General features: G+C 46.8%; 2 protein-coding genes across 2 annotated transcripts; both read right to left on the bottom strand.

Annotated features, from left to right (window-relative positions):
* Window positions 1-8,544: 8,544 nt before the first annotated feature.
* LOC125540135 (phenolic glucoside malonyltransferase 2) lies at window positions 8,545-10,946 on the bottom strand. The gene is made up of 2 exons (XM_048703726.2): window positions 10,069-10,946; window positions 8,545-9,325 (listed from the first exon to the last, which is right to left on the bottom strand). Exons 1-2 carry the CDS (start codon window positions 10,717-10,719, stop codon window positions 8,651-8,653), a joined length of 1,326 nt encoding a protein of 441 aa, XP_048559683.2. The 5' UTR covers window positions 10,720-10,946; the 3' UTR covers window positions 8,545-8,650.
* Window positions 10,947-11,562: 616 nt separating this feature from the next.
* LOC125540136 (phenolic glucoside malonyltransferase 2) lies at window positions 11,563-13,464 on the bottom strand. The gene is made up of 2 exons (XM_048703727.2): window positions 12,661-13,464; window positions 11,563-12,577 (listed from the first exon to the last, which is right to left on the bottom strand). Exons 1-2 carry the CDS (start codon window positions 13,309-13,311, stop codon window positions 11,903-11,905), a joined length of 1,326 nt encoding a protein of 441 aa, XP_048559684.2. The 5' UTR covers window positions 13,312-13,464; the 3' UTR covers window positions 11,563-11,902.
* Window positions 13,465-13,646: the final 182 nt, after the last annotated feature.

The following is a 13,646-nucleotide window of genomic DNA, read 5'->3' as shown; positions in this document are numbered from 1 at the left end:
TTTGCAATCCCATCTCGGTGAGACCGAGATCCCTATCGGTAGAACCGAATTGCTAGGGTTTGGCAATGGCTTATGACAAGTGAAACTCGGTGGCGCCGGATAGAAAGAATCGGTAGGACCGAGTTTGGCTTAGGGTTTAGGTCATATGTGGATATGGGAAAGTAGTTGAGGGTTTTGGAGCATATCACTAAGCACATGAAGCAAGAGGCTCATTAAGCAACACCTCATCCCTCCTTGATAGTATTGGCTTTTCCTAAAGACTCAATGTGATCTTGGATCACTAAAATATAAAATGAAGAGTCTTGAGCTTTTGAGCTTGAGCCAATCCTTTGTCCTTAGCATTTTGAGGGTTCCACTTTCACATCCATGCCATGCCAATCATTGAGCTTTCCTGAAATAGTCATCTTGGAATAGCATTAGCTCAATGAGCTATATGTTGTTATGAATTACCAAAACCGCCTAGGGATAGTTGCACTTTCAGAAGAGATAACGAATGAGTTGCTTCCTGGTTAGACGGCGCAAGACCGACCTGATATTGTGGCTCGCTTGTTCTACGGCAAACTAGAGGCTATGAAAGACATGTTGCTCAAGAAGCATATCCTGGGTGTTGTTGTTGCTTATGTATACGTAGTCGAGTTCCAAAAGAGGGGCCTCCCCCACGCACATTTTTTGTTGATCATGGATTCAACATATAAGTTTATCGTCCCGGAGCAGTATGACCGACTCATTTCTGCGGAGCTCTGAGACAAGCAGAAGTATCCGAAATTGTATGCATTGGTGGTAAAACATATGATGCACGGACCATGCGGTGCTCTCAACCTGAAGAATGTTTGCATGCAAGATAATGAATGCAAGTGCAGATACCCGTGGCCGTTCAATGAGAACACGGTACAAGGCAAGGACCCATACCTAGTTTATCGACGTAGAGACGATGGAAGACGTGCTAAGGTCCGAGGGAAAATGTTGGACAACCGATGGGTTGTGCCATATAACCCTTACCTTCTACGGATGTTTAATTGCCACATCAACGTTGAGGTCTGCTCTAGCATAAACGCCGTCAAATACATTTATAAGTACATTTATAAGGGTCATGATAAGGCTTCTTTCAGCATCGACCAGCCCGACGCCGATGGTAACATTGATGAGATCAAGAGATACGTTGACGCAAGATGGGTCATCCCGTCGTAGGCTATGTGGAGGATATTTGGCTTCCCACTGTGCACCAATTACCCGCCTGTCTTGCAGTTGCCTTTTCATCTCCCGAATATGCACAGGGTTGCATTCAATGCACAGGTTGACTTGAAGAATGTTGTCTCCTCCGAAAATGCTTCAAAATCCATGTTAACGGAGTATTTCAAGGCTAACGAAGAACACCCTTGGGCAAGGCATATATTGTACAAGGATTTTCCCGGAAGCTTCACGTGGGAGAAGAGAAAGAAGTTCTAGAAGCGGCGGGTGGAGCGTTTTCAAATAGGTCGTATCGTGAGGTGCATCACATCCCTCGTGCACATGTCCCCTCAGGCTAGGATATCCAGCGTGACACGGGGTCAAATGTAGAGAGGAAAGACGGTTGGGGTACCAGCAACTATGAGATTCTGCGGGCAGAACAACATACTTGCATGTTGGTGCAAACTTTGATTAACCTAATAAATCAGTTGCCGGAGATGGTCGTGAAGCATATCCAAGCATGCGACAAGAAGCCACCACCACCTTCAAAGGACCAAGCATGAGGAGTCTACAGTGTTATTTATATATCTTAGTATGTTAGTTGTTGCATTGCTCCTTATGAGCATTTATCAATATAATCGTTCGGAGTCAAATAATGAATGGTGATTATTTTGCTTGTTTTCTCTTATTTGTGCTCGATGACAATGTGATTTTCAGTTTTCTTTTATTTATCCCAGCAAACATGCTATTGTCATTTTCTTTTATCACTACACGTTGAGAAGAACAGAAGATTGTCTTAAGTTGCATGTTTGTTCTCAGCCCCATGACATGTTTTAGCAATGGCAGCATCGATACAAGTGCTTACTCGGAAACTATTTAGATAGCAAAAAAATGTATGCCGATATATTTAGAACTGAACGATATACATCCTTGGGTTGAACTCCGTTTCAGTTTTATTTGGTGCAAGATTAACTAACTTCCGTCCCACTACAAATTCGTCTCAGTTAAAAATAATAGTTCGAATGACTCTGTACACAATATTAAAAATAGATGTAATTACGTTGCTGAGACACCTACACCATTGTCCAGCTAGCAAGCAATTTTGATAGAGCTGCTCACGGTTCTATCAAAATATTTAGTGCGTGTTGTTGATGCTTCAAAATAATTTAATATCTAGAAACTGTGGTTTTTAGAATTTACTGCCAAACACAGCAATTACGAAATCAGAAAAGGCTGACTAAAGAAACATTTTAAATTATATTTCTCGACATGACGCCATCATTGGCATAAAGCCGACACACAAACAAATTTCGACTTATGTTCACAATTTCATTTCATTTCATTTGAAGTATTAATAAATCCTTAAAAAAACTCTGGGTTGCATAATAACTCAATGCTTTGTACTTATGTTCAGCACAGCTTATTTGCAAAATGAAACAATATCCTGTCTTTATGACATCAAATTGCACGCAATCAAGGCAAAGTATACTTTGTTACACACATAAGGAAAATAAACTTATCTTATTCAAGCATGAGACGTAACGTTGGTGCATTAATGGAATATATATATTACATGACTACCCTTACGGTAACAGGGTATCTCCTTCATTATATTGAGATCCACAATTATTGTGTTACTAAAAGTAAATAAACAGTAATTATTTGGATACTCGCCTCGATTGGAATCAGATCCTGATTTGTTTGATTACTATAAATAATAAATTGTGTTTATTAAGTTGTCTAAGATTGATCAATCTTTATTTGGTTTCCAAAGATTGATCAAACTTTCTATTGGACAACTAGAGCCCCAAAACTAATTTTTGAAAGTTATTGCTTTTCCCGCCGCCCACTATGGTAATATATAAATGCCACGCACCACCATACACGAGCCTCCATATTTCTACACAGGTTCAACAATATCATCTACATCCTCTACGACTATGGTGATCTCTTACAACTTGACAAGAACTAGGAGGGTGATGGTAAATCCGCCGGCTCCTATCATCCCTCATGTAGAAATCCCTCCGATGAACAGCCAAGATCTATCAATCATCATGTACGTTGATTTGCCATCGCGCTCGTTTATTTACCTCATATATTAATTCTATGCTATGCAGGAACTTGACTTTCCAGAACGTTGACATGGAGCATATATAACATAATTGTTGGATCATTCGTGCTAAGGTGTTGTGGAAGGCCCAGATCAAGGAGAATGCAATGAGAAACCAATACCTTCGTTGTATACTACTTGATCAGGATGTAAGTCATTACTCATCACCACATATAGCACTTTTTTTAGTATGCAGATGTGTTAACGAGTTTCTCAACCTGATTTTTTTAATGATAAAATATTATTAGGGAACAAAGATGGAAGCAATTGCCTACATCAACCAAGCATTCAGCTTCAACGCCGTGCTGCAGACCGGGATGACATATGACTTCACTTCCGTCGGATTCAACCCCAAGGAAATGCTAGATGGACATTTTTGGTATATATGCATGGAGTTTGTCATCGCACTACATTCTAGGACCGAGGTTAGCATGTCGGCCCACAGGATATCATCGACAATTTGTCCACCGTGCTTCCCATAGCTCGGGGCCATATTGTCGCTACGGGACAAAACCATCACTGGTGCAGCACCTTCAGCTTTGTTATTGCACATTAGTCCATACATAGCATTGTCTCATTATGATTACATTTTTTCAGATGTTGTTGCTATTCTTGTCTATGCTGGTAAGATACAACATCAGTGGGATTCAATATATAGACGGCATGTCCCTTTCATTGAGATTGGCCTCATGAATTTTTGATAAGCTCCATTCAGTATATGAGATTTTCATATGGTTATTTTAATTTTATTATTGTTCCCTACGCCTAACATTTGTTTTTGTATGTAGACGGGAGATAATTTTTCTACGCCTAAGTCAGGAGCATGTTGGTCGTCACTTGTACCATTTGCAACGCACAGAAAATCTCTTCGAGAAGATTGATGTTACTTACGTACAGTTAAATTGGGGGGATCAATGCCTCCAAACTATGAGGGAGAGCACATTCTTCTTCTCTCCTGAAATTAATGATGATGATCATTATCTACAAGGTAGGGTTTCTAAAGTATTTTTAATTTTGTGTCATTGTGTTATTTTATGTAATTCTGTAATAAAGTTGTCATTATTACTAACACTTATTTTTATCAAAGATATCCACGAAGCCAGCCTGATGACTTATGACGAAGCAATTTCTTATGTCAATGATTGCGTTCAAGCCAGGAAAAATGGACGCTAGAGTAATTTGTGTATCAACATGGTGCATGCAACATTTCGTTGCCAAATGTCGTTATATCTCTTTTTGGTTTAATAGTGTATTATAATCAATAAAATAGTATGATCAAGTGTCAGCATTTTTGCTTGTCAACTTATAGTGATCCCCTTTTGGCATTATGCTTCAATGTATGATACACGTACTCCTATTCAAATATTTGGTTTTATACAAAGGTGAATTGTTTCTTTTCGCTGGGAATGATAAAAATATATTATGCAATCGGAAGATATTATTCACTCATAAATTCTGAGAATGATCTGGTACGTCCCCAAGATCTGATACATCCACAACATTTCCTAATTACAAACAAATGGCATTAATTAAATGGCTTTCGATATTTGGAAGGCAATATTAAGTCTCCATAAATATGACACACACACACACACACACACACACACACACACACACACACTTATTGGCTGGTGAATAGGCTACGCCCGTTCCTCAGTGAGATCATTTCAGAAACGCAAAGTGCGTTCATCCCGGGGAGACTGATCACAGACAATGCCATAATAGCCTTCGAATGCTTTCACAAAATCCAGCACAGCAAAAACCAGAGGGACACCTATTGTGCCTATAAGTTGGACTTGGCAAAGGCCTATGATCGGGTTGACTGGAACTTATTGGAGAAAGCACTCCAGAAGATGGGTTTTGACCCAAGGTGGATTAACTGGGTGATGATTTGTGTAAAATCAGTGAGGTATACAGTCAGATGCAATGGTGAATTGCTGGAACCGCTCTACCCTTCGAGAGGCCTCGGACAAGGTGACCCGTTAAGCCCCTATTTATTCCTTCTTGTGGCTGATGGACTTGCTACCTTGCTAAGCAGAGAAGTGGCCGCAGGGAGCATAACCCCAATAAAAATTGCGCGGGGGAGCCCGGGAATATCGAACCTGCTCTTTGCAGATGACAGTCTCTTGTTTTTTAAGGCATCGACGAAACAAGCAAGTAAAGTGAAGGGTGTCCTCAACACATTCCAAAAAGCAACCGGCCAGCTGCTCAGTCAGGATAAATGTTCACTTTTATTCAGTGAGGCGTGCCCGAGCCTAGAGCGAGAAAGCATAATGAACACACTGGGAGTGGTTTCTGCCTCCTTTGAGAGCAAATACCTTGGGCTCCCAACCCCAGAAGGAAGGATGAAGGATGAAAAATTTGTTCCAATCATGGACAAATTCGGGAAGAGATGCAATGACTGGAATGAGAGGTTCATGTCCCAAGCAGCGAAGGAAGTGAACGTCAAATCAGTTGCACAAGCCCTGCCAACCTACCCCATGGGAATATTCAAGTTTAATCAAAGCTTCTGTGAGAAGTATGAGAAAGTTATAAGAGACTTCTGGTGGGGGGATAAGGAAGATAATAGAAAGATTCACTGAATGTCTTGGGATAACATGACAAAAGCAAAGAGGAATGGAGGGATGGGCTTTCGAGACACTCACCTGTTTAACCAAGCACTCCTCGCTAGGCAAGGGTGGATGATTTTGCAAAACCCTGACAGTCTTTGTGCACGTATACTAAAGTCAAAGTACTTTCCCCATGGCAAATTACTTGACACAGTATTCAGCTCTGATGCTTCCCCGGTTTGGAGAGGAATTGAATTTGGTCTTGAGCTACTCAAGGAAGGCCTCATTTGGCGTGTAGGGGACGGGAGGAAAATTCAAATCATAAGAGACCAGTGGATCCCGGGGAATGAGGGGCTTAAGACAGCTACCTTCATTAGAAGATCGCGACTCCCATGGGTGAACCAACTTATCACCCCAGGGACACGGGAATGGAATGAAGAGCTGGTGCGACAAATCTTCCACCCTTTTGACGCGGATGAAATATGTAAGATAAGAATCCCAGCAAATGGAATAGAGGATCATGTGGCATGGCACTATGAAAATACGGGTATCTTTACAGTCAGTAGCGCGTACAAACTCGCGGACAACCTGAGAAGAAGCGGAAGAAACCAGGCCACGAGCTCCACAAGTGACCCAGGAGATCGTAGCGTTTGGGATGCGATATGGAAAGCAAGTGTTCCTGAGAGAGTGAAGATTTTTGGATGGAGAGTGGCCACCGAATCCCTGGCAACAAAGCACAACTCTCTCCGTAGAACACTAGTGAAAGAAGATATCTGCGATATCTGTGGAGTTGAAAAAGAAGATGAGTTCCACGCTACTGTGTCATGCACCAGGAGCAAGGCACTGAGGCACGCAATGAGAGACCATTGGAACTTCCCGAAGGAGTCTCAGTTCTCCCACACGGGACCGGAATGGCTGCAGAACCTGCTGTTGGCCAATTCCAAGACGGTCAGAAATAAGATACTACTGATCCTATGGCAGAGTTGGAGTTTAAGAAATAATATAATCCATGGTGACAGAAAGGACACGGTGTCGGGAGCAGCCCAGTACCTAATCAGACTGAATGATGAACTAACAAGCGGCTAGTACAAGCCGGAATCGAGCCCGACGGAGGAATATGCTCGCCTGTTCCCTGACAGGCTATGCAAAACACCAATGAAGAAGGCAGATCATTGGACCGCCCCAAATCCAGGTATGGCAAAACTGAATTGTGACGCAAGTTACTACGAAGAAACAGGTGAGGCATGGGGCGGGGCAGTGGCCAGGAACCATCGCGGAGAAATCATGGCTTCGGCAGGCCGACGTTTGCATCGCTGCAACACAGTAGAGGAAGCGGAAGCAGCGGCAGTTCTTATGGGCCTGACAGAACTCTCAAACCTGTTCAGTGGAGGCTTATTGCTTGAGATCGACTGTGCCAGGCTAGGACGAGACCTAGCGACACCGGGAACCTGCAAATCAGCTAACCATGCCCTGGTTTACGATATCAAGTTGTTGATGGGAAGATTTGCAGTGTGCAAGATCAGCGTGGTCGGCCGGGCGTTAAACACCGTAGCCCATGAATTGGCAGCAACATGTCGCAGAGAAGGTGACTTCTCCCTGATAGGTGTTGTACCCCAAAACGTAGCACAATTTGTGACATCTGATTGTACCCCTACCATGGTGTAGTGTAAGCCATGGTTCTCAAAAAAAAATATGTATGTACGTGCAAAACTAATCAAAGATGAGCTACCGCATGCATGTACTTGTGCATGTTTGCTTCCCTGTATATTTTGCATTCATTTTATTTTTCAGTAATTAAATTCTCTTTGGTACAAAATCACGTCGAACACCATCCAAATAAAGTCACATATTGAAGCTAAACAACAACGTAAATTTTTGGTCACATACCTCATGAGGGGCAAATTGGTCTTTTCATGTGTCATTTAACACCGTTAAGGCTCAAAATGGATGGAAGTGTCATAAAGGGCATAAAATTTAGACATGGTGTTATATAACGAAGAAAAAAGTTTTCAGTGTCAAATAAGGAAACAATATTTAAAACAGTGTTATATAAGGAATTTTCTCTCATATAATTAATGTATGCGTGTGTGTATGAGCGTCTGCGTATGTACAATATTAAGAAAAATATTAACATCGATTCCTTCAGCTATATCTCCCTAGTTATTTTGTATTCTTATTATCTAAACCACCGCAAATTTGAAAAAAGAAGAATTGAACACAAAAGAGTTGTACATTTTCAACTGTGTATCGCCTGCTCAATTTCGATTTATCATTTTCTAATTTTGGAGCTCTCTTGTTCAATTATGATTATTCAATATTGGATTTGGTTCATTATTTTGATCAGGTCAACTATTTAGATTGGATGAAGAATTTCTCAAATTAATCAGCAACAATCAGGTTGTAATAACACATTAGTCATGTGCACTATTACACCGCCTAACAAAAGAAGCGTCTACACTTGATGTAGCCACCAACGTAAGAAATTTTCCTACATATAAGAAGTGTACGAGCTAATTAGCAGATAACACATAATCACATAAGCAAGAAAGCCCATTGAGACATCGCATTATAAAAGGACATTTTATCATCTTCGACACGTGCCAAGTCAATTTTTGTCGAAATCTCAACCACACAAAGTGCACGGAGAAGCACGCTCAGCCTTTCTAGTAAGATAAAGAACCAACAACTAAAGATCCGCAACTTCGAAATAAGGATCTCTTAGTTAAATAAACAATTCAATTATAATGTATAAATAATCTTTATAAAACATTTGTGTGTACTGTTTTGAATTGACCTAAGTAGGTCTTTTTGAGAACAAAAATTGTCACTCAAGTAGCGCCAGAAAGTTAGATTTGAACTCGTCCATTTGTGCCGCTTGGAGGAGTGCCACTGAGACCTGCACACCCCGGCCGTCCCTGCTGCCCATGAGTGCCACCTGACCGTCCGTGTTCATCCTAATCGGCTCTGTTCGCCTTGGCTTCCCCCACCCGAAGTCGGCGATCTGGTAGGCACTAAAGCCCGACGATCCTGATATGTTCATCAGCCGGTCCATGGAAGGCATGGGATCGAACGAGAAGAAATTCCACCCAGCGATAGGGTCTTCCTTCATCTTGTTGATCTCGTCCTGGACCGCCGACGCCGCAACCGCCAGGGCGCGCTCGCCATGAAGCTCCCGGGCGGGGAGCCTTGCCAAGCACTTGGTGAGGCATGAGCCGATGTACCCCGCGCCGACGGGAGGGTCAAGGCGCTCGCGGATGTCGGCGAAGAAGAAGAGCCACACGTCGTCGTCCAAGGAGAAGGACTTGCACCGGGCGAAGCACGTCCACGCAAGCGCGACGACGGCCGCGAAAGCAGACGGCGGGCGAGGCAGGGGCGTGCCGCCCGACTCATTGAGGTGGACAATGCGCTGCTTCAGGCGTTGGATGTCTCCTTCGTCCAAGGTGAACGTTCGGCGAGTGAGCCGCTTTCGGTCTTCGAAGACCGATGATGCTAGTGCCACCTGCGGTTAGGAACATGTAAGGTGTCAAATGAGTAATGCTACACCTATGTAATTATCTGTTGCGTATCTTAGACTAATCATAATGAAGAGTAACTTAGACTAGTAACATGTGAGGAGCCATATGTTACTAGTCTTTGTGAGGGCATTTCCAACAGGAAGCCACAAATTTCCGCGGACAAGGCCAGTCCGCAGACACGGATGTGAGAGGCCGTCATTCAACCGTAGCCGCATACATTTTAACAACAGTTCGAACCAATCGGATGAACCCGTTCAGATTTCATATAAACATGTTTTTCTTCATCATATTATCTATTTTGTATTGTTATCGCTTATGTTACTCTTACTATGGGTAGTCTTACCGGGGATGTGAACATGTGAAAAGATTTGATTGGAGAAGAATAAGGCAGGAGCCCACCCAGTTAAATTCAGGGGAGGAGATTAGTTTAAGTGAGGAACTTTCACACTAATCTGCTCCCCTGGAAATGTAGCCAGTTTGTAAGTCTAGCATTTTCGGTGTCAAATACACCAAATTTTCAGAGAAGGTTCTGAAAGGTGATGGGACCATCACTCCATCTACAGCAAAATTGATCTAGATTTTTCACCTCAGTCTTTCGGCGTCTCTGTACGTACTGTATAAGATTGTGATTGGATGTGCTACCTTTCTGCTCTAAAAGTACTCAAATTCAACACGAAGACATCAAGACGCTTAGTAGTAGTATGAAACAGACGAAGCACGTACGTACCGAGGGCAAATTGGGAGCGAACTTCCGCAGAACATCACTGGCCAGCTCGTCGCCTGCGGGCATCTTGACGAGCGAGCGGTCGAAGCACGGCGTGGCGGCCGGCGTCTCGCCCCGGCACGCCGTCGCCCACGCGTCAACGAACGTCCACAGCGCCCGCCCGTCGGCGGCGCCGTGGTGCACCGTCAGCCCGACCGCCACGCCGCCCTCGAAACGGGTGGCCTGCACGGCCAGCACGGCGGTCGGCAGCCGGTCCATGTCCACCTCCGGCACGAGCGCCTCGAGCACGCGCAGGTCGTGCTCCTCGTCGCCGGCCAGGCGGCGGATGTCGGCGTCGCACTCGGCGACGACGAACCTGACGCCGTCGGAGGCGGAGCAGCTGATGCCGACGTCCCCCGTCTCCTCGAGGTGGACCAGCTTGCCGGCGAGCGGCGCGAAGCTGCCCAGAGTGGCCGCGAGGGAGGAGCGGAGGGACTGGAGAATGGCGTCGAAGGGCGGCATGTCGTCGCCGGCCTCGTAGAGCAGGACGTGCTGCAGCACCGGGAAGACGACCCAGAGCGCCTCCATCGCGGTGAACCTGATCGGCCCCGGCGGCGGCGCGGCGGTCTCCGGCACGCCGACATAGGCCGACTCGACGATCCTCACCGGCGACATGGGGACGACGGAGCAGATCGGGAGCTGCGCGGTCGCCGGTGAGGATTATGGAGCCGAGCGTGCGCGCGTGCGGACGACAGGAGCCTGCTACTCGCAGGCGATGGACATGAACATTGATGATGATAATGATAGATATAATGCGGTGGCGCTAGGCGTGCCAGCGGTATCAAAAACTGGTGAACCGGAGCGATTTTATGATCCTACGAAAGCCTCAGCTGGGCAACGCGCATGTGGTGGTACCCAGAGAGATAGAGAGAGAGAGAGAGAGAGTGTCGAACCCAACCACGCAACCTGGGACACTCGTCAATCACGACTTCACTTTTTGTTTGACGAGCAGTCGTGGATTCGTGGGGACGCCCACCGATTGCCATTTTACGTAGTGTCAGCGATGACGTCATTTTCCTCAACAGTGATCTTCTCACGTGTACTGCTATTTTCGTCCTCCATCAAACATTTGAACCTAGTACTAAATTTGACTTTGCCCGAGAAGGCGTCCATATGTGCCGGTGGTACATGAACGATTTTATGGTACACGAACCTCAGCTGGTGCCCAGACCCAGAGGAAGTGTCAAACCGAGCCACGCAACCTGAGACACCGGTCAACTACAACTTTCCTTTCCATAGACGAGCAACAGTGAGGCTCACAGCTTATGGAGTGCCAGCCATGTCATTTTCTTCAGTAATGATATTCATAAGCGTGTTTCTATTTGCATCCTCCATCAAACATTTATAAGCCTATTAATTTGAATTGACCCAGATAGGTACTCCCACCACCATTTCTTTTCTACTTCGCGCATAATATTTGCTTGAAATTAAACTATAAAAAGTTTGACCAAATTTATATTTAAAATTATCAACATATATAATACAAAAGCTATGTATATAATATAAAAACTAATTTGATGATGCATCTAACGATATTGATTAGGTACAGTGAGTGCTTGAAACTTTTCTATAAAGATGAACCAACTTTGCAAAGTTTAACTTCAAAATTTTATATGCAAACTATAAGGAAGTGTTCGAGAGACCTCCAGCTCTCTGAAATCTCTGAACCTGTGGAGCTCCTTTTTTCCCACTCCGTCATTTTTAGCTACAACTCCGCCCACTCCCGGTGCGAACTTGAGGAGTGAAGAGTCTCCAAACATGCCCTAAAGAAACGAAACTAGTACTTGAGAAAGAATCGTCACTTGAGCAGCTCGAGGAAACTAGACTTGAACGCATCCATATGTGCCGGCTGGAGCAGCGACACCGACACCTGGACGCCCTGCCCGTCCCTGCTGCGCATCAGCGCCACCTGACCGTCGTGGTTCATCGTAATCGGCTCTGTTCGCCTCGGCTTCCCCCACCCGAAGTCGGCGACCTCATATGCTCTAAATCCCGACGAGCCCGATATGTTCATGATACGGTCCAGGCAGGCATCGGGGATGAGCGTGAAGAAGTTCCACCCGGCAACAGGGTCCTCCTTCACCTTGTTGATCTTGTCCTGGACCTCTGACGCCGCGGCTGCCAAGGCGTGGTCACCACGAAGCTCCGGCACGGGGAGCTTCGATAGGGACCCGGTGAGGCACGCACCGATGTACCCTGCATCGACGGGCGGATCAAGGCGGTCGCGGGTGTCGGCGAAGAAGAAGAGCTGCGCGTCGTCCTCCGAGGAGAACGGCTTGCACCGGGCGAAGCACGTCCAGGCGAGCGCGACGACGGCCGTGAAAGTTGACGGCGGGCGAGGCAGGGGCGCGCCGTGGGATTCTGCTAGATGGACGATGCGTTGCTTGAGGCGTTGGATGTCCCCCGCGTCCAGGGTGAACGTTCGACGGGTGAACCGCTTTCGTTCTTCAACCAGGGACGACGGTGGTGCCACCTGCGCATAAGAATATCGATTCCTCTGAGCCCACGAAAATCCCAGTTCGAACGTCGAAGACATGAAAGAGAGCAACCACGTACCGAAGGCAAATTCGGGGCCACCTTCCGTAGGACGCTCCTGGCCAGCTCTTCGCCGCCGGGCAGCTTGACGAGCGAGCGGTCGAAGCACGGCGTCGTGGCCGGCGTCTCTCCCCTACACACCGCCGCCCACGCCTCAACGAACGTCCACAGCGCCCGGCCATCCGCGACACCGTGGTGCACCGTCACGCCCACCGCCACGCCGCCCTGGAAGCGCGTGGCCTGCACGGCCAGCACGGGGGCCGGCAACTGGCTCATGTCCACCTCCGGCACGAGCCCCTCGAGCACCCGCAGGTCGTGCTCCTCGTCGCCAGCCAGGCGTCCGATGTCTGCGTCGCACTCCGCGACGACGAACCGGACGCCGTCGGAGGCGGAGCAGCTGACGCCGACGTCCCCCGTCTCCTCGAGGTGGACCAGCTTGCCGGCAAGCGGCGCGAAGCTGCCAAGAGTGGCCGCGAGGGAGGAGCGGAGGGACTCGAGAATGGCGTCGAAGGGCGGCATGTCGTGGTCGGCCTCGTAGAGCAGGACGTGCTGCAGCACCGGGAAGACGACCCAGAGCGCCTCCATCGCGGTGAACCTGATCGGCCCCGGCGGCGGCGCGGCGGTCTCCGGCACGCCGACATAGCTCGCGTCGATGATCCTCACGGGCGACATGGCGGCCGGGGTGGGGTGACGGAGGTCGCAGTTGCCAGGTAGAATTGCCCGCTGGCTATGGCGAGTGGGTGGAGCTGGGCACCACACGGATGCACCGCGCCTTCATTATATTTGGCAGTACGTACGCCAGTCCATGTGCAGGCAGGACATACAGACCACACAACTTGTCGACGGAGACGGATCGGACGATTTGTAATGTACCGGGAATCTCCGGTAGATAGTCCTCCGGTGAATCTGTGCCGCGCCATGATACTGCAATTGACACTACCTAGGACGTAAAGATAAAGGCCACGTGCCGGATACACCAAAACTGAGAGCATCTCCAACAGATGCGA

This window comes from Triticum urartu, chromosome 2A (genome assembly GCF_056163025.1).
Source record: "Triticum urartu cultivar PI428250 chromosome 2A, HENAU_Tu73, whole genome shotgun sequence".
Lineage (NCBI taxonomy): Eukaryota > Viridiplantae > Streptophyta > Magnoliopsida > Poales > Poaceae > Triticum > Triticum urartu.
This window is presented reverse-complemented; position numbering and strand designations above follow the sequence as displayed.